Genomic DNA, 20,441 nt, shown 5'->3' with positions numbered 1-20,441 from the left:
GTGAAATCCAGGTATATAACCTTCGTTTATGTCTCTTAAAAAATGTATTTGCTATGAATAAGTCATTGATTGTGCAAAATTCGATCATTCTCTCTCCAACTCCATTTCTGTCACCGAGTCCATGTTTTCCAACTACTGATACAGTCTGATAATTTCCACACTCTGTTGGTTTACCTTTTTTGGAATGGGAATAAGTATGAATCTTTTCAAGTCAGTTAGCCAGGTACTTGTTCTCCAGATTCTTAGCACAACCTGGTCAGCACCTCCAGGGAATCATCTGTTTCTTGAAATACATCAACCGGTACTTCATCAATTCCCGGGGCTTTATTTTTTTTCCCAAGTCCTTCAGAGCAGCCAGAACTTCCTCTTTCATCAGCATTGCCTATTGATCATATGTTATTTTTTTTAAATTCTTCTGTCAGCCAATTTTTTTTTGTACAGTGACTCTGTATACTTCTTTCATCTTCTTTTAGTGCTTCCTGCATCATTCAATATTCTGCCCATAGTGTCCTTAAGTATTGCAATTCGTTGCTTGAATTTGTTCTTTAGTTCCGTTAGCTTAAGAAATTATATGCAAGTTTGGTCCTTTTGATTTTATGACCCCAGCTTTTTGCACATTTCTTTATAATACTTTGCTTTTGACTTCCCAAGCTGCCCTTTGAAATCTTCTATTCAGCTCCTAAACGTCTCTATTTCTTCCCTGTGTTTTGAGTTCTCTAGTTCACATTTGTATGGCATTGTGTTTATTGACTATGCACGGGCATTTATTTAACTGTGTGAATCACAATAAACTGTGCCCAAGGTTCAGCAAAATGGAATCGCAGAACACTTGACTGTGCTTATGTGAAACCTATACTTGGACCAGGACTCAGTCTTCAGAACAGAGCAAGAAAACACTATATGGTTGAAAATCAGGAAAGGAATGCATAAAGGATGCAATCTATCTCCATACCTTTTCAATCTATAGGCAGAAGAGATCATTCAGGAAGCAGGGCTTTATGAGGAGAAATGTGACATCAGGATTGGAGGAAGATTGATCAACAAACTACATTATGCATATGATACACCCTAGCTTGCTGAAAGTGAGGAGGACCTGAAGTGCTTACTGCAAAAGGTCGACTATAGTTTTCAATATGGATGCAAGCACAACATCAAGAAGATAAAGATTCTCACCACGGGGCCAAATGGCAGCACCATGATAGATGGAGAAGAGACTGACGTTGTTAACGATTATAGCTGGCTTGGCTCCACAATCAACAGGGTTGACACCAGCAGTCAGGAAATTAAAAGAAGAATTGCATTGGGAAAATCTTCTGTCAGGGACCTCTCCAGAGCACTGAAAAGCAATGATGTCATTCTAGAGATTAAGGTACATCTAATCTAGGCAACGTTGTTGTTGTGTACCGTCGAGTCATAGATGACTCATAGTGACCCTACGAATGGAAGACCTGAGCACTGTTCATAGAGTTTCCGGAGGCAAGCCATTTCGGAAGTGGATGGCAATCCTGCTTCCAAGCTTGTTTTAATCAGGAAGTTCCACCAAACACTGTGCACCATAGGTAACCATTATCACATTTGGCACATCAGTGTCACAGTGTTTAGCATCACAGCAACCACAAGTTACCTCTGTACTGCAATGCACAGACCAGTGCTATACTACCTAGACGGATGTTCAAAAAAACAATTTGAACCAGGCCTGAGGGCTGCAGATTAAAATCACACACCCGCCCACCCTTGGGCTTGGTAGCATAACTTTCTGTCCACTAGGCCAACATCGCTCTCTCTATGTTGTCATTGTTATTGTTGTTAGGTGCTGTCGAGTTGTAGATAACTCATAGAGACTCTATGAATGGAAGACCTAAGCACTGTTCATCGAGTTTCCTGAGCCGACAGTCGTCATAATTATTTGCTATGGATCAGAGAGCTAGAAAATAATGAAGGATGACAGAAGAAGAATTGATGCCTTTGAGTTTTGGTGCTGGAGAAGAGTCTTGAACATACCATGGACTGCCAAGAAAACAAATTGGCCTATCTTGGAGAGGGTAAAACAAAAGTTTCTCTTTGAAGGCTAGGATTTTGAAGCTCCATCTCACATACTTTGGGTATGTCGCCAGGAGAAAGTCCTTGGAGAAGGACATCATTCTTGGAAGGGTGGAGGGACAGAACATGAAATGAAGAACCCAGATGAGATGGATTGATACAGTAACTAGGGCAATAGGGGTTGGTGTGTTGGAATTAGCGAGAGTGGCTCAGGACTGGGCAGAGCTCAGAACTGTTGTACATAGGGTCACTATGGGTTGCAGGTGTCTTGATGGCACCTAACAACAACAATAATATATTAAATGGTATTGTGTTATTTGTTTACTTCTCTGAGTTCTTTATGTTACCACCCACCTTCGGCTTGGTAGCATAACTTCCTTTCCACTAGGTCAAAGTCTCTCTCTTTGTCATTGTCATTGTTATTGTTGTTTGGTGTCATCGAGTCGTAGATGACTCATAGCGACCCTATGAACGCACGGCTTGAGCACTGTTCATACATAGAGTTTCCGGAGGCAAGCCATTTCGGAAGTGATTTTCATCTGCGGCCCTCGGCCAGGTTTAAATTGTTTTCCTGTCAAACATTCTTCTAGGTGGTATAGTACTGGTCTGTGCATTGCTGTACAGAGGTAACTTGTGGTTGCTGTGATGCTGAAGACTGTGACAGTGATGTGCCAATCGTGGTAATGGGTACCCATGGTAGACAGTGTTGGCTGGAACTTCCCGACTAAAACAAGCCTGGAAGCAGGAGAGGCATCCACTTCTGAAATGGCTTGCCTCTGGAAACTCTATGTACGAACAGTGCTGAGGCCGTTTGTTCATAGGTTCGCTATGAGTCGTCTACAACTCGGTGACACCAAACAACAACAACAACAAAGGACTCCCAATACTTTTGGATATTGATCTTTTATCCTACCACTCTACTAAATTGGTTCACTGGCTCTAAATTATATTGGTTGAATTCTTCAGGTTTTCTGTGTTCACTATCATAGCATTGCATATGTTGTTGCTGTTGTGTGACTTCAAGTCACTTGTGGCTCATATCAACCCTATGTACAACAGTCCTAAACCCTTCTCTATCTCTTGCCAATCTCACTGTCTCCGACATGCTGATTCCCATTACCTCAGTGACGGAATTAACCCATCTCCCAAAGGTTTTCCTCTCCTGTGCTGTTCCTCCACCCTACCTAGCATGACGTCCCTCTCCAAAGACTGATCCCGTCTTGTAACATGTCCAAAATATGTCGGACAAAGCTTCAGAAACCTTGCCTCCAAGGAGCAGCCTGGCTTTACCCTCTCTAGGATAAACTTGTTTGTTCTCCTAGCAGTTCATGGTATATTCAATACTATTCTCCAGCACAACAGTTTAAAGGCATCAACTCTCCTTCTATCAATCCTAGCCACTGTACAGCTCTCTGATGCATAACAAGTAATTGCAAAGACCATGGTTTGTATCAGGTGCACCTTAGTCTCCAGACTGACATCATTGCTCCTCAGTACCTTGGAGAGATCTCTTACAGCAGACTGCCCCAGTGCAATTCATCTTTTAATTTCCTGGCTACTGGTACCAAGAGTGTTGATTGTAGAGCCAAGCAAACTGAAGCAGTCAACAATCTCAGTCTCTTCAACATCCATCATGATGCTGCCAATTGGACCAGTGGTGAGAATCTTTGTCTTCTTGATGTTGAGCTTCAATCCATATTGAAGACTACAATCCTTGACCTTCTGCAGCAAGCATTTCAGGTCCTCCTCAGGTGGCAGGGTTGTGCCATCTGCATAATGCAGACTGTTGATGGATCTTCCACCAATCTTGATGCCACACTTCTCCTCATAGAGCCCAGCCTTCCAGTTAATCTGTTTTGCATATAGATTGAAAAAATATGGAAATAGGACACATCTTTGGAGCATACCCTTTTCAATTTTGAACCATGCAGTGTTTCCTTGCTCTGTTCTGATGACTGCTTCTTGGTCCAAGTATAAGTTTTGCATAAACACAATCAAGTGTTCTGGGATTCCCATTCCTCTAAAAGTGAGCCACAGTTTGTTATGTTCCACACAGTTAAATGCTTTTTCATAATCAATGAAACACAGATAGACATTCCTCTGGTATTCTTTGCTTTCAGCCAAGATCCATCTGACATTAACTATAATATCTCTAGTGCCACAGTCTCGTCTAAATCCAGCCTGTACTTCAGGCAGTTCTCTGTTGATGTGCTGTTCTAGCCATTTTTGGATAATTTTCAGCAGAATCTTGCTTGCATGTGATATTGTTCGATAATTTCCACACTCTGCTGGATCACCTTTCTTTGAAATGGAAACAAATATAGATCTCTTCGCACAACCTGGTGAGCGCATCCAGGGCAGCCTCTGTTTGTTAAAATATGTCAATCTGTATGCTATCAATTCCTGGGTCCTTGTTTTTTGCCAATTCTTTCAGAACAGATTGAATTCCCTCCTTCATCACCACAGGCTCTTGCTCATTCACTGTTTCATTAAATTCTTCTGTGTTTACCAATTCTTTTTGGTACAATGACTCTGTATACGCTTTCCAATCTAATTAAGACAGACTAGGGAGAAGGATTTGGCATCCAGTTCTGAAATAGCACGCCTTTGAAAACCCTATGCACAACACAGCACACTTAGAATAGCTGATAGGACAACTGAGGCTGAGCCCTCAAGTAGGAAGCAAATAGAAGGAGAAACAGGTGTAAGGAGACAAGAGTGATTGGAACATGGAATGTAAAAACCACAAATGTAGGAAAATTGGCTATTGTTAAGGAGAAAGTGGAAGGCATAAATATTGATATGCTAGATACAGGCAACGGTATACCAATTGACGTATTTCAACTAACAAATACTGCCCTGGACATGCTTACCAAGTTGTGCCAAGATATCTGGAGAACAATCACTTGGCCAACTGACTGGAAGAGATCTATATTTGTTTCCATTCTAAAGATGGGTGACCCAAAAGAGGGTGGAAATTATAGAACAACATCATTTATTTCACATGCAAGCAAGATTCTGCTGAAGATATCCAAAAACGACTGAAACAGCACATCATCTGAGAACTTCCAGAAGTCCAGGCTGGGTTTAGAAGAGGTTGTGGTACTAGTGATATTGTAGCTAATGTTAGATGGATCTTAGCTGAAAGCAGGGAATACCAGAGGAATATCTATCTGTGTTTCCTTGATTTGGCAAAGGTGTTTGACTGTGTAGATCATAACAAGCTGTTGCTGACTCTGAAAAGAATGGGAATCCCAGAACACTTGATTCTGCTAATGCAAAACCTATACTTGGACCAAGAAGCAGTCATCAGAACAGAGCAAGGAAACACTGTATGGTTCAAAATTGGGAAGGCTATACACCATGGATGTGTCCTATCTCCATATCTTTCCAACCTATATACAGAACAGTTTATCTGGGAGGTTGGGCTCTATGAGGAGAAGTGTGGCATCAGGATTGGTGGAAGATCCATCAACAATCTGTGTTATGCAGATGACACAACCCTGCTTGCTGAAACTGAGGAGAACCTGAAGCACTTGCTGCATAGAATTAAGTACTGCAGCCTTCAATTGGAATGAGGTTCAATATCAAGAAGACAAAGATTCTCACCACAGGACCAATTGGCAACAATAGGATGGATTGTGAAGAGATTGAGATTGTTCGCAGTGTTAGTTTGCTTGGCTCCACAGTTAACACTCTTGGCACCAGAAGCCAGGAAATTAAAAGATGTATTATGATGGGAAAGTCTGCTATTAGGGACCTCTCCAAAGTACAGAAGAGCAATGGTGTTACTCTGGAGACTAAGGTGAACCTGATACAGGTTCTTTGCAATCAGTTTTTATGCATCAGAGAGTTGAATAATGACTAGGGAGGATAGAAGGAGAATTGATGCCTTGAGCTGTGGCTCTGGAGAAGAGTACTGAATGTACCATGGACTGCTAAGAAAACAAACAGGTTCACCCTGGAGAGGGTAAATCTGGGCTGCTCCTTGGAGGTAAGTATTCTGAGGCTTAGTCTGACATATTTTAGGCATGTTGCAAGGAGGGACGGGTCCTTGGAGAGGGGCATCATGTTTGGGAGGGTAGAGGGACAGCGCAGGAGGGAAAGACCCTCTATGAGGTGGATTGATTCAGTAACTGGAGTAAACGGAATGGGTGTGTTGGAGACAGTGAGATTGACACAGGACAGAGTCAGGTTTAGGGCTATTTTACATAGGGTCACTATGAATCGCAAGCAACTCGACTGCACATAACAACAACAAGGTATTGGCGAACAGCGAAGTGAGATAGACTGGCATTGGACATTTTGAGTCAAAGGATTATATGATGTACTATGCTAAAGACAAAAAGGTGAGGAAAAATGGGGTTGCTTTCATAGTTAGAAAAGACATTACTATGGGGGTGGGGGAGTGGGTAGGGAGAAAAGTGCAACAATGAATAAGTGGAAATCCAAAATCTCTGTGAATGTTCATTGAAATTAACAATAATAATAATAATAAAAGTCATTATTAGATCAGTCTTGAAATACAATGTTGTGAGTGACAAGATAATATCCACATTCATAAAAGAAGTCCAGTGACTACCACTATCATTCAAATATATGCACAAACAACCTGAGCTAAAGAGGAGGAAACAGAAGATTTCTACCAACTTTTGCAGACAGAGATTGAAGAAACATGCAATCAGGATGCATTAATAAAAATGGGTAATTGGAATGCAAAAGTTGGAAATAGAGAAGAAGGATCAGCATGTGGAAAACTTGGACTTGGTGGCAGAAATGAAGCCAGAGATGGAATGATCACATTTTGCACAATCAAAGACTTATTAATTGTAAATACATTTTATAAGAAATACAAACACAGGTTGTACTTACGGGTTTCACCTGATGGTATGCACAGGGATCATATAGATTACTTCTGTGGAAAGAATCACTGGAGAATCTCAATATCAGGTGTGAAAATTAGGCCAGGTGCTGACTGGGAACAGAACACCAACTACTCATATGCAAGTTCAAGTTGAAGCTGTGGAAAAGTAAATCAAGTCCACAGGAAACAAAATTTGACCTTGAGTCTGTCCCACTTGAATTTCAAAACCATCTCGGGAACAGGTTTGAGGCCTTGGACATTAATGAGCGAAGAGCAGATGAGCTGTGGGAGGATAACAAGAATATCATCCAGGAAGAATGTAAAATGTCATTACAAAGACAAAGGAGGAAGGAAAGACCAAGATAGATGTCAGAAGAAATTCTAAATACTGCATTGGAGTGCTGAGAAGCCAAAGCAAAGGGAAGAAATCAAGATATTAAGGAGTTGAACAGAAGATTCCAGAGGGCAGCACAGGAAAACAAAGTATTAACAATGAAATGTGCAAGAAGCTGGAGTCAGAAAATCAAAAGGGCCGAACTCGCTCAGCATTTCTTAATTTGAAGGAACTGAAGAACAAATGCAAACCTCGAGATGCAATATTTAAAGATGCTTTGAGCAGAATATTAAATTATGCAGGAAGCATTACAAGAAGATGGAAAGAGTATACTACTGCATATAATGATGGTTTAATCATCATATAATGATGGTTTAATCATCTCTGCCAATTTGGATACCTTTTATTTCCTTTTTTTGTTGTTTAGCCCTAGCAAGTACTTCCTCCAATACAATATTGAATAGAAATGGTGACAGTGGGCATCCTTGTCTGGTTCCTGTTAGCAAAGAAAATGTTCTAAAAAAGATCCTTTTAGTCTTTCTCTATTGAGAATGGTATTGGCTCTTGGTTTTGCATATATACTTTTCACTTTGTTCACTTTGATTCCTCTTCTGTTGAGTATCTTAGGAAGGGGTGTAGAATTTTGTCAAATGACTTTACTGCATCAAGTGCTAGAATCTTATGGTTCTTGTATTTGCTTTGTTAATGTGGTTAAAGTATGTTGATTGTTTTTCTTATGTTGAGCAATAGTTGCAAACTTGTTATGAATTGAACTTGTTCATTATGATTTTTGGTTTTTTATGAATTTTTTTATGTGCTGTTGTTTTCTATTGGCTAGAATTTTGTTAAAGATTTTTGCATCTCTATTCGTGAGATATATTGGTCTGTATTTGTCTTTGCTTGGTTTTGGTATTAGAGTTATGCTTCCTTCATAGAATGCGTCTGTTCAAATGTTCTACATCTGTTCATGTAAATCTGTGTAAGGCATGAGTTTCAAGGAAATTGTTCATTTCCTCTAAGTTTTAAAATTTTTCATAGCATAGCTTTTTATAATATTCTGGCATTATAGATTTAATTTCTGTTGGTTCTGTTGTGATGTTACTTATATCATTTCTTAATTGAGATAGTTATGTTGTCTCCTTTTTTCTTTTGTTAAGTTTGCCAGTGTTTTGTCAATTCTATTGACGCTTTCAAAAAACCAGCTCCTGATTTTGTTAATGGATTCAATTTTTTGTCTGGTTTTTATTTCCTAGATTTCAACTTTTATTCTTAAATTTCCTTTCATCTAATGGCTGTGGGGTTAGACTGTTTGTTCCTTTTCTATTTGAGGTATTGAATTAGAGAATGAATTTCTTCTTTCTTGTTTGCTTTATGTGTTTTATCTATTGCTATGAACTGGCTGAGGACTGTCTTAGCTGCATTCCTCAGGTTTTGGTACCTTGCATTTTCATGATAATTTGTTTCAAGGATTTTTTTTTTTCATTCCTTCTTTCTTCTATAACCCAATCATTCCTTAGCGGGTGTTATTTAGCTTCCACATAAGTGGTTTTACAAGTTTTATCCTCTTCTGGTCAATTTCTAGTTTTATGGCCTTGTGGTCTGAGAAAATACTTTGTATTATTTCAATTTTTTTATTATTATTTGTTAGGGCTTACTTTGTGCCCTATTATGTCCTCAATTAGGATAATGTACCATGTGCCCTTGAGGAGAAAGTGAATTGAGTTTTAGTTGAGTACAGTACCTGGAATACTTGTAGTTGGCTTCTACATGTTTATTAAGTTTCTTTTTTGTTTATTTTGCTTTTTATTAATTTTTTATTGGTTTACTGACAAAGTTTATACACACTGGGTTTCACACTATTCTTAATTCAGAATGTGTTTCATAGAATCATTCTAATGTATTATGTTTCATAAAATTATTCACCATTGGACTTTGCCTGTCATTACCCTGTCTTTTTGCCCTTTGTTAGGTTTCTTTTGCAATGACCTATCCTTTGCGAGAGTGGTGTTATAGCTTCCTACCACTATTGTGGTGCTTTCTGTCTCTTTCTTCAATTCTGTTAATAGATGTTTTATATATTAAGCAGGTTTATTATTTAGTGCATAGATGTTGACCAACGTTATGTGTTCTTGATATACTGTGCCTTTTACCATTATATAGTGCCCTTCCTTATCTTTTATGGTGGTTTTCATTCTGAAGTCTATTTTATCAGAGATTAGTATTGCCACTCTTCATTTTTTATGGAGGCATTTTTTGGTATCTTTTTACCAGCTTTTATTTTGAGTCTATCTTTCTCTTTATTTCTTTGATGTGTCAACATATTTTTGGCCCTTTTTTTTTAATCCATTCTGCTACTCTTTTCTCCTTGATTGGTGCATTTAGTCCATTCATATTTAGTGTGATAACTGACAGGCCAGGTTTTATCACTACTGTTACACTGTGTTTCTTTTTCTGTTGTTTCTTGTAATTATGGTCCTTCCACTTTCTTTTGGTGTCTCTGTATGAAGGACTTCCCTTAGAAATTTTTATTTGGTCTTGTTTTCACAAATTCTTTAAGTTCCTTCTTTTCTGCAAAATATTTAGTTTCTCCTTTGTAGTTAATGGAGGGCTTTGCTGGATACAGTTGACTATTGTTTTCTTTTAACTTTCTGTATATGTCATCTTATCGTCTTCTTGGTCACATGGTTTTTGCTGAGAAATCAGAATTTAATTTAATTGCTTTTCCTTTGTAGGTGACTCTTTGTCTTTCTCATGGTGCTTTTAGTATTCTATTCTTATCTTTCATTTTGGAGAATTTAGCCATGATATGGTTTGATGGTTTTTCATTTTGAGTCTATTCTATTTGGTGTTTACTGAACTTCTTAAACATGGACTTTTCTGTTCTTCATAATACTTGGAAAGTTGTCTTTTATTACTTATTCTACAATTTTATCACTGATTTATCTATCTCTCTCACATTCTGGAATTCCAATCATGCATATGTTTTTCCTTTTGATATTATCCAATATGATTCTAATATTGTCTTCATTTTCTTTATATCTCTTCTCTGATTTTTCTTCTAGTATGCTCCCATTGATATCTCTGTCTTCCAGCTCACTGATTTTCTGGTTTGTATCTTCTGTTCTACTTTTTTGTTCCTTCAGTGTGCTGGACACTTTTACCATTTCAGTTTTAATATTCTGGATTGCATTTCCATGCATTTCTGTTATTTCTAGTACTGTCTTGGCTGCACCCTCTCTGTCTTGTGATGACATTTTAAGTTCTCATACTGCTGTATCTAGAGTTTCTTTTTTTTTTCTATCTTTTCCATTTTCTTTCTTAGTTGTGCAAGTTCTTCCTCATTGATATATTTCTTCAGACTTCCTGATTCTGGAGTATTCACTTTCTTAATGACTTCCGTTGTATTTTTCTATAGCTGTTCCAATAACTTGGTATCAGTATCTTTTTTCTGATTATCTACCTCTAAGGCATTCTCTTTGTCACTGACATTGTTTCTTTCATCATATGTACTTTCTTCCATAGCTGTTGAATGCCTCCATATCAAAGTATATCTTCAACCTTCATGACTCTGATTCATTGGAGCTACAATATCCTGTGGGGGTTTTGTTTGTTTGTTTGAGAATAGAATGCTTAATTTGTTTTGTCACTGTGTTTGATGCTATATGCTGCTTTCTTGACATTATGTGTAGTTTTTCTTGGTAAGTGGTAGGATGTTTGTGTTGTGTTTGCATAAATTGTTCATAGTTCTTATCCTTATGATGTTACTGATTAGTTGTCAGCTTAAGATGATCATCTATGGGGTGAATCCTTCACTCTACTCAAAGTCCTTTCTGGGAAAATATACATTTCCTAAAGTCTTTCAGGTTCTCTGTGGGCTGCAAGGCAGCCCTGCAGGAATTTCACCTTATTGTATCTCCTCCCAAACTCTATTGTCTTCCTTTGTCTATGGAGTAGTTGAGTGGTATAGATCAGGTGCTCCACTTGAGCAGTTTCTGCCCAGGGGAGTTTCAAGTCAGCTCTCTTTCTCACAGTTCAACATGTCAGCTGAGAAAGCTGAGCAAGTCTTTCCCCTGCTTGTAGCTCTCTGTCCCAAACTCTCTTGTTCTGTTTGGCATCTGGGATGGTCCTGCAGCAGCAGAGGCAGGTTTCCCCAAATAGAGGGACCTTTTCCCAGTGAGGTGTTTTTTGTTTGTTTGTTTTTTTTAAAAAAGCAAACAACAAAATCCACCAAAACAGAACTACCAGAATTATTTCTAGATATGAAAATGGTGCGACTCTATGTAACTTATTTTGCATATGTCATCAGGAAAGAACAATTTCTAGAAAATAACATGATGCCAGAATAACTAAGTTTCATCAACTGGGGCAATGGGGGTAGGTGTCTTGCAGTCAGTGAGACTGGCTCAGGACAGGGCAGGCTTCAGAGTTGGTATACATACAGTTGGTATGAGTCGCAGGTGGCTCAATGGCAGATAACAATAACAATGTGTTAGACCTAGAAACATATGTGTTAGACCTAGAAAAGAATGATGTTCCTACTTGCATTAGCCTTCTAGTATATACATGTTACTTTCTGGTCACATGTTTAGGCATTCTGAATTATGAGGAGAAAGATAAAAGTTGCACTTTTTAAAAAGAGTGAAAAAGAGTTCTGGGGCTCTTAGTTAAAAATTTTAGAAAGGTATTGTTCAATAATATACTTATATTATCATTCAATAATACCAATATCAGATATTGTTATTTTATGCTATCAAGTGACGACTGACTCACAGCTGGCCCTCTAGTGGGTTTTCAGAGGCAGTAAATTGCATCAAAGGAGATTGCTCATTTTTATCTCACAGAGCACATAGTGGATTCAAACCATGTGCCTTTGTGATGGTAACACAACTCCTTAGGACTAAGCCTCCAGAGCTTCCAATGACCAGATATTAGGAAGTGAAAATAGAAAAAGTTAGCAGGGTAGATATGTGATGGGCATGATATTTTTAGATTCTTATTAGTATATGTTGTAAATACATCCATATGTATGACCAGCAAGGAAAAATTATTTTATTTATTTATTTATTTATTTAGGATTAGACATATTATAGTATTTATTGGTTTTTTGTTGTTATTACTGTTTTTTTATACTAGTTTATTTACAATATTTGAACACATCGTTTTCAAGAACAGATTCTTTCCATTTCCCTCACCCACCCACCCATCAAATTGTACAACCCTAAGATATATTCCCCTTTGCCTGCACATCCTCATCCCTCTGCTTCCAACCTCTCCCACCCTTCTTGGATCCTTATACTCATTCTACAATAATGATTTTATATAATATTTATCCTTGTGGGACTGAGTTAGTGTACTCAGCATAATGCTCTCCAGTCCCTCCCAACTTAGGTAATAATTTACAAAATCATTGCTCCTGTGTGCTACATAGTAATCCATTGTGTGAAAGTACCATAATTTCTCAATCTATTCCATAAGCAAATACTCTAAGGGAATGAGCTGGGTCTTTTGGGCCCACAGTCTTGTAGGATAGCAAAGTCAATTAGCTTAACATACTACACAAAAACAATGTTCTATATCCTACTTTGATGACTACCAACTGGAGCTACTCCAAAAAAGCTTAGAGTAGCTATCCATACTGCAACTACTGATGGATATAATGGATGAAAAGTCATAAGAAGTTAAAGAGTCCTTGAAACCAGGGATGGGAAACTGTAGCCTCTGACTAGACCTTCTCAGTGCAATCTAAGTTAGTTCTCATATCTGCCAGTAATTAAGAAGTGCTCAGGATATTCCAAATTCTCCTGACCCACCTACTTGCCCCTCTGGTATCTCACCTTCCTTATCCCTGACACAGCCCTCACCTCAATGCCTGTCCTTCCCTCTCCTCTCCCTGGCACCTGTGAGATTCTGCAAGTTTCACTCTACAGATCAGACCTTCTCTGTGCCAGGACCTTAGAAATACCCTCAGAAGCCAGGCCTCTCACATAGCTCACCCTTCATCAGAAACTTTCTATAAAAATGGAAAGTACCTCCAAAATTAACCTGAGAAGCAGTCCATCTGAGGAGAAAGGTAAAAGACTTGAGTTAGAAATGCAGAGGAGAATGTGATATTAATATGTAGTATTATATAGGAATCTGGAGCAATTGAAAATTAATGGTTTCCTTTGTTTTATTCATTATTTATTGGCAGAATATGAAAATAAACTTGGATTTTACTGGAAGGATCCAAGTCTACAGTTTATCAACATTGGTTTTGGGGAATTTCTAGGTTCAAAGGCTTTTATGAAAAGAAATATCCATTCATTTAATAAACTTAAGAAGTGTGACATTATACAAAGTAAGCTGATTTATTTAAGACAAGATACTCAGGGGTTTCTCATGTCTGTCCTCTGGCTGGCAAGAGGCTGTGGTATTCCCCTACACTACAGAACACCTAGCAAGGCCAGTTTTCTGAAGAATGTTATTAAGAATTGTTATGTTGGTATAAAGCAGGCCACACAAGTATGTGTGAATTGAACTAAAGAACTTTTCTAGAAAAGTCCATAAAGCAACTCTCTGGAAACTCAATAAGGCTGTGTCCTGAGGTTTCCCAGAATGCAGGTGAAGAAGAGAAATCTTTGAAGTTTTCCTACCTTATCATCGTCTTCACAAGTCATGACATTAGAGAAAGGGATCTCAGCCTTAAACATCTTCCGGCAGTGCATAAGCTGCACCAACAGGTAGCAAACGGTTTTGAACTTCATTCTCTTAGCTGGTTTTATATCTGAAAGAATCAGGCCTGGAAAGATCTGTACAAACATACAAGCAAAAAAGAAACACTGTAATGAAGACACACATTGGCTCTCTTTCTGGTAATACTGTGATTTTGGCAGTGACAGGCACATGACTAGTAGTGACCTTGGGCTCCTCAGGTGTCTGCAGAAAAGTCATATATCCATATCACAAACCTAACGGACGAAGCATCATGGCACATACTAGAAACATAGCCATAAACAAACCAGCAACCCCATTATTCTACAATAAAGAATTGTACTTACTGTTGTTATTGTTGTTGTGTGTCATTGAGTCTTGTGAGACTCAGAGTGACCCTATAAACAATTGCTCTGAACCCTGTCCTACCCTAAGATTATCTCACTATCTTTGAGACCTTTACTCCCATTGCCCAGTTAATGTGTCAATCCATCTACTCAGGGTCTTCTCTTGCTCTGTTCCTCCACCCTTCCAAGTATGATGTCCTTCTTCAAGGATTGATCTCTAGCAACATGCCCAAAGTATGTGAGATGGAGCTTCAAAATCCTAGCCTTCAAGGAGAAAATTTGTTTCACCCTCTCCAGGACAGACCAGTTAATCCTCTTGGCAGTCTAATACTCTTCTCTAACACCACAACTCAAAGACATCGATTCGTGTTCTGTCATCCTTAGTCATTGTTCAACTTTTTGATGCATACCAAGCAATCACAAAGACCATAGCCTGAATCAGGAGGACCTTAGTATCCACACTGATGTTGTTACTCTTTAGCACTTTGGGGATGTCCCTGACTACAGATTTCCCTAATGTAATTAATCTTTTTATTTCCTGACTGCTTGTGCCAAGAGTGTTGATTGTGGAGCCAAGTAAGACGAAACTGTTAACAATCTCAATCTCTTCTCCATCTATTATGGTGCTGTCTATTTGTGCTGTAGTGAGAATCTGTCTTCTTGATATTGAGTTTCAATCTATATTGAAGACTGCAGACTTTGACCTTTTTCAGCCAATGCTTCAGGTCCTCCTCAGTTTCTGTACGCAAGGTTGTGTCATCTGCCTAATGCAGGTTGTTGATGAATCTTCCTCCAATCATAATGTAACATTCCTCTTCATAAAGGCCAGCCTCCCAGATGATCTGTTCCCCATATAAATTGAAAAGATATGGGCACAGGACACATCCCTGATACACTTCTTTCTTATTTTGAACCATACAGTGTTTCCTTGTGTTCTGATGACTGCTTCCTGAATACTACATTAAAGGCCTTTAAAAGGAATAGTGATTACTCTTAATCACTGGGGCTGAGCAGAGGGTGAGATAGGGACTTGGGTCAGGGAAAGACCACTTGATACCCTCAAATTCATTCATTTCTGTGTTTTACAGAGCAACAAACTGTAGGTCACAGAATTTCTTTCTCAGTTAACAAAAATGTTCATTTCTCTTTTAATAGCAAATTCAAGGCCTCTTCTAATTTCCAGCACTTTTTTGTTTGTTTCTTCCAAATGCTATCATCTGAACTCCCAGTGAGGGGCTAGAATTTGTATCTACTTCATACCACTCCTGCCTTCAACCACTACTGCCTAGGCTTCCACACACTTGTCCTTAACTATATCATCATGTCCAGCCTTCTAGGAACCCTCAACTTCTTCACCAACTTTAGCTTTTCTGGAAGTGCCCCGATAGCTCCTGCATCCACCTGATATCCAATTATCTTACTGCTAACCTAATACCAAAGACCCTTCCATAGAGATCCTATGTGACCAGGCCCAATACACTATATACTTAGTGTATTTTGGGTGGGGGAGAAGTTTTTGGAGGGCAATATTTTATGGGCAATATTTGTTAATACACTAGTTAGTACAACTGCCTCTACCCAAATAGAGAGAGCACTGTGGTTTCCTAGAACCTCTTTATGCCCCTCTTGGTCCCTGAAACCTCTGTGGTCCTCTTTGAGAATATATGTACACACAAACATATATCAACATACCATAAACATGCATATTCACACAGATACCACATACATACATATATAGATACATAAACACATATACATTATATACACATATACATACATATAACACACACATACAATATATGCATACATACATACAAGTACATACATCATATGCATATATGTACAGAGACTTCATACATATACCACAAATATAAATTTACCCAAATACACACATATCCCTGCATGCACCATATATATACATCCATATACATAATACACATACATGTATCACATATACCACACTTATACCCACATAAACCATATACACACATATACTCTCATTCACCATACACATAATATTCACATAGATACAATATACACACATTTATACCCATACACATTTATATGCAAATATCATACACACATATATCATAACCTTTGAGAAGCTAGTTATGTCTTGCACATTTGCACAATGGCCTAGCCTTGACTATGAACCATAACTGTCCTGTACAGCTCTGTATTTAATAAGTTATTTTATTTTTACTAGAAACCGAAGTTACTGTTGAGAAAGTGTAATGCATTGCTTGTGTACCTCCAAAATACACGTTATAAATCCTAACACTTAAAAATGCAGATATAACCACACATCTGGCAAGTGGTGCTCTCACTGTTATGTTATTAGGCTTAAGCCATTTGTAACATATAAAGTAGCAGTTTAGATTTCAAAGCATCATGGACAAACAAGGAGTGATTTATGCCAAATGTAGACTGTCAGTGAACAAAGATGTAGCAGGAAAAGGCAAAAACTTTTCCTCAGAGGCAGAAGGAGAAAGCCTTCCAGTAAAGCCAGTGCTCTGGTGGTGTAGTAAAGTATCATATTTGTTGGGTAGTGAACCAAAAAAATCAGCAGTTCAAACAGCTGCTCTCTGAAAGAAAGATGAGCAGTCTCTTGCATTAAGATTTACAGCCTTGGAAACCCCATGGAGAGTCCTTCTGAACTGGAATCAACAAACACAAGCACCCTTTCCCAAAGCTGTAACTCTTTACTTTGATCCAGGTTTGACCAGGCTTCAGGTCCATGGGCTTAAATGTGATGTGAAATGACTTTCTTTTTTTTTTTTTTTTTTTTTACTATGATTCTGCCTTTGGTAGAAGCAGCTTTTTATTTAACCTGATGCCAGTCTGCTAGTCATATATTCTATCAGCTTGACCACCTCCCTCCTCTTATCTCCAAAGTGCAACCCTGTTCACCCATGCCTGGTATGTCGCCACTAGGTATAGCATGTATAATGTGCAGGTTCCCTTTGTAATCACCACAAAGACTTCATGAAGAGCCTTTACAATAACTGTTTACATTCTATGAAAATTAAGAATCCACAAAATTCTTATTTTTGTGGTTCTTATTAGTCTGATAAAAGTACCAACTTCAAAGATGGCATTGTTTTTATATGTTATATATTTTTAAGATATTATTCTAGTGGCCACAAGTACAAGATACCCACGCCCCCTCTCCCCAATCCAGGCATCTCCAGGCAAGGCCAAGAAGTAAACAAGAGCCTCTGTGATGTGAATATCCTAGATGTAACATGAAGAGAAGGGTGGATCTTGTGAATCAAAACTTCCCAGTGCATTACTTATAGAATCAGGGGGCTCAGGGATCCTGTGTTGGTATCTTTGGGTCAGGAGACTGCCAGTAAAGGCATTTCAGGAAAGAACTTCAGCACACAAAATAAAGTCTTACCAGAGTAAGCTTATCATTTTCAGTATCTAAGTTTCCTCCTTTAAAAGATATCCTTGGACCGCTGTCAAATTTGCTTCCTGTTGTCCTTATATTTTAATCTTAGGACAATTGTCCTGCATATTAAGTACTCTAATATTTCTACAGTCTCATGTTCTGCTCTCAACCTTGTACATTAAAATACATTCTTAGCATTTTTATGCCAGTCCCTTGACATGTGTCAGCCTGTCTCTGCCCTTTTCTTCACTGGACTGCAACATACTCAAGGGCAGGAACCTGCTTATAGATTCATGTCCACACTACTCACTTCTCATCTGAGCACACGATAGGTGCTGAGTGAATGCTTGAAACAGAACAGGGGGAAATTTTAAATATCGCTGTGGTTATCTGTCTTCTTGCTAGACACACCATGACCCCTCCCCCACCACAGGACACTTCTGTGTAAACTGAAGTAGTAAAGGTCCTGAGACAAGCTAATTCTATCACAGTTCTAGAGCTGGCAGCCCAGTTCCACTTGTATCTTCATTGGTTCCAACAGGAATACAGACAGTGAACACAAGAAGCTATTCAGCCAATATGTTACTACAGAAAACCACCAACACGTAGTCCAGCCACAGGGCTGTGACACTTCAGCAGTGGGCTGGCAGGACTTGATAGGCCCCAGGACAGAACCTTACAGATGCTTAGAAAGCACATGAATGTATTATTGTTGTGTACCATAGAGTCAGAATCTATCCATAGCTGACCCTCCAGTGAGTTTTCAGGGGCAGTTAATCACACAGGAGGAGATTGCCCACCCTTCTCTCAAGGAGCAGCTAGAGGCCTTGAACTGCATGCTTTTGAGATTGCAGTGCAACTTCTTGCCAGTTTAGTGTATAGGGTAGAGATCAGAGCACGAGACTATAGAAATATATAGTACTTAATACGCAGGACAGAAAACAAGGTATCAGACCACAAGGACCCTAGCCCCACTGTGTGACTTAGAGTGATCAGCATGTCACTAGAAGGCCAAGGTCTCGTGAGAAAATGATGGGAGACCTTCTAATGAGAAAGATGGGCCTCTAAGAAGTTATAATGATCACATTTAAACATCTTCTCTCATATGGTTGTTTCAGAGGAAAAAAGACCAAGAATTTTTCCTAGACAGGGCCAATACAGAGTTAGGAAGACACGACATGCCTTCTCAGAGGACTTTCAATAATCCAGATCTGGTCACTTACTGAGGAAAAGGTGGCTGGGGCACAAAGGAGACCATGAAAGGCTCAGACATAGAGCTGTCCAGTTAGTCAGCATCAGCTCACACCTGCAAAGTGATGTCCCAATGAAGAGACATTTACAGGAAGAAACCAGCATGTAATCTGACATGAAAACCAGGTGACATGACATGAAAAAATGGTGAGAATGAGAGATGGACAAATAAACACTAGTTCATTTACTGATTTAAATTGAACCAGAGAGCATTTCTTTTAAAAAAAATTGAATAGTTATGTTTAGCTTTTATAAAGGCAGCTCTTTCTTATTTACTACATGTAGAGATGGGTCCTAGAGTGTGGTCACCCTTGACCATCACTCAATATCACTTTTCTCTGCTGGTGCCACATAATGCAATGTTCTCAAACCCTCAACTGGGCTTACACCTCTCAGTTCACAGAACATGCTCCATCTTATTCTCTACAAGGAATTTTCATACTCATGTGTTTTGTGTTTTTTGTTTTTTGGGTTTTTTTTTTTTCCAAGAGAGCAATTGAGACCCAGAAAGATGAGAGGAAAATTCAAGTTGGTCCACCTGGAGGCTGTTCAGAGTGGAGTCCTGATCTACCTTGGAGTTCCTGACTCTCTCACCTTTCTTTCCATCTCTTCTCTGTACATGTAAGAAGGCAAAGCCAGGGAGATACTTTCATGGTGACCATCATTTTTTGTCACTACAAAGTTCATATTTAGGAAGAAGCACAAGAAAATGAGATTTAAAGAAAACTTTGAAAGGCCCAGGTTAGGTTTTTGGTTGTTTTTTTTTTTCAGGAATGCAATCCAATGAAAGAGCAGTTTTGAAGCCTACCTTTCTCCGATGAGATGGCACAATAAAAAATGTCTTGATATTATGAGTTTTCAAGAAACTGTTCCTCTCATGTCCATAACCTGGTTCTACTTCATAGTCTCCATTCAAGCATTCTAGGGTAGTCTTTGTGATATGAACCTTCCTACAAAAAAGGAAGCAGATATTTAGAAAGATGTCATGAACTGCTGCTCCGTCCTAAGGGCCCTAGGGACTCGGCTGTGGGCCCTGGGTTTGGGCTCTCAGCTGGGCCAATCAATGTCTGAGGCCTGCAGTGTCATGGGTGAGGACTCTGCCTCCTCCAGAAGTTTGGTTCACAGGGCAGGAATACCATTCAACAAGTTCCATACAGCATGTGTTATCACCTAGGAAGAGGTGGGCACAGGCTGACAGAGCAGAGTGAAAGGGGAAGTGAAAGAGAAGAGTAGCATGGGATGGATAAGGGGTCAGAGGAGAAACAAGGAACCGGGAAAAAAATGGGGACTACACAAGGAACGTGAGAAAAGAAAAGGTGAAAGTGAGATAAGAAATAAAAATAGTCTGCCCCCAGAATCCCCAGGAGAATGGCTTGGGCCCAGTGGGAGGGGAGGTGTCCTGTCTAGTCAGCAGAAGCTGGTGGTCACCCCAGCGGGCACCACCACTTTACAGCAGAGTCTTCTATCCCTCAAAGGGAAGGGTGAATGAGGATGGAGTCCAGTTCAGCTTCATGCTTCCTC

General features: G+C 39.1%; 1 protein-coding gene across 1 annotated transcript in view; it reads right to left on the bottom strand.

Moving 5' to 3' along the window:
- Positions 1-20,441, bottom strand: part of ADCY1 (adenylate cyclase 1 (brain)) — a 461,486-nt gene that overhangs the window by 175,835 nt on the left and 265,210 nt on the right. The window contains exons 7-8 of the mRNA XM_006902175.1: positions 19,729-19,870; positions 13,871-14,026 (exon numbers count right to left, since the gene is read on the bottom strand). Coding sequence (XP_006902237.1) covers positions 13,871-14,026; positions 19,729-19,870 — 298 coding nt within the window. The remainder of the gene's footprint in view (positions 1-13,870; positions 14,027-19,728; positions 19,871-20,441) is intronic.

Source organism: Elephantulus edwardii, unplaced genomic scaffold (genome assembly GCF_000299155.1).
Source record: "Elephantulus edwardii isolate Elephantulus edwardi_28Jun2011 unplaced genomic scaffold, EleEdw1.0 scaffold00376, whole genome shotgun sequence".
NCBI classification, from domain to species: domain Eukaryota; kingdom Metazoa; phylum Chordata; class Mammalia; order Macroscelidea; family Macroscelididae; genus Elephantulus; species Elephantulus edwardii.
Note: the sequence above shows the minus strand (reverse complement) of the source record. Positions and strands in the feature narration are given on the sequence as shown.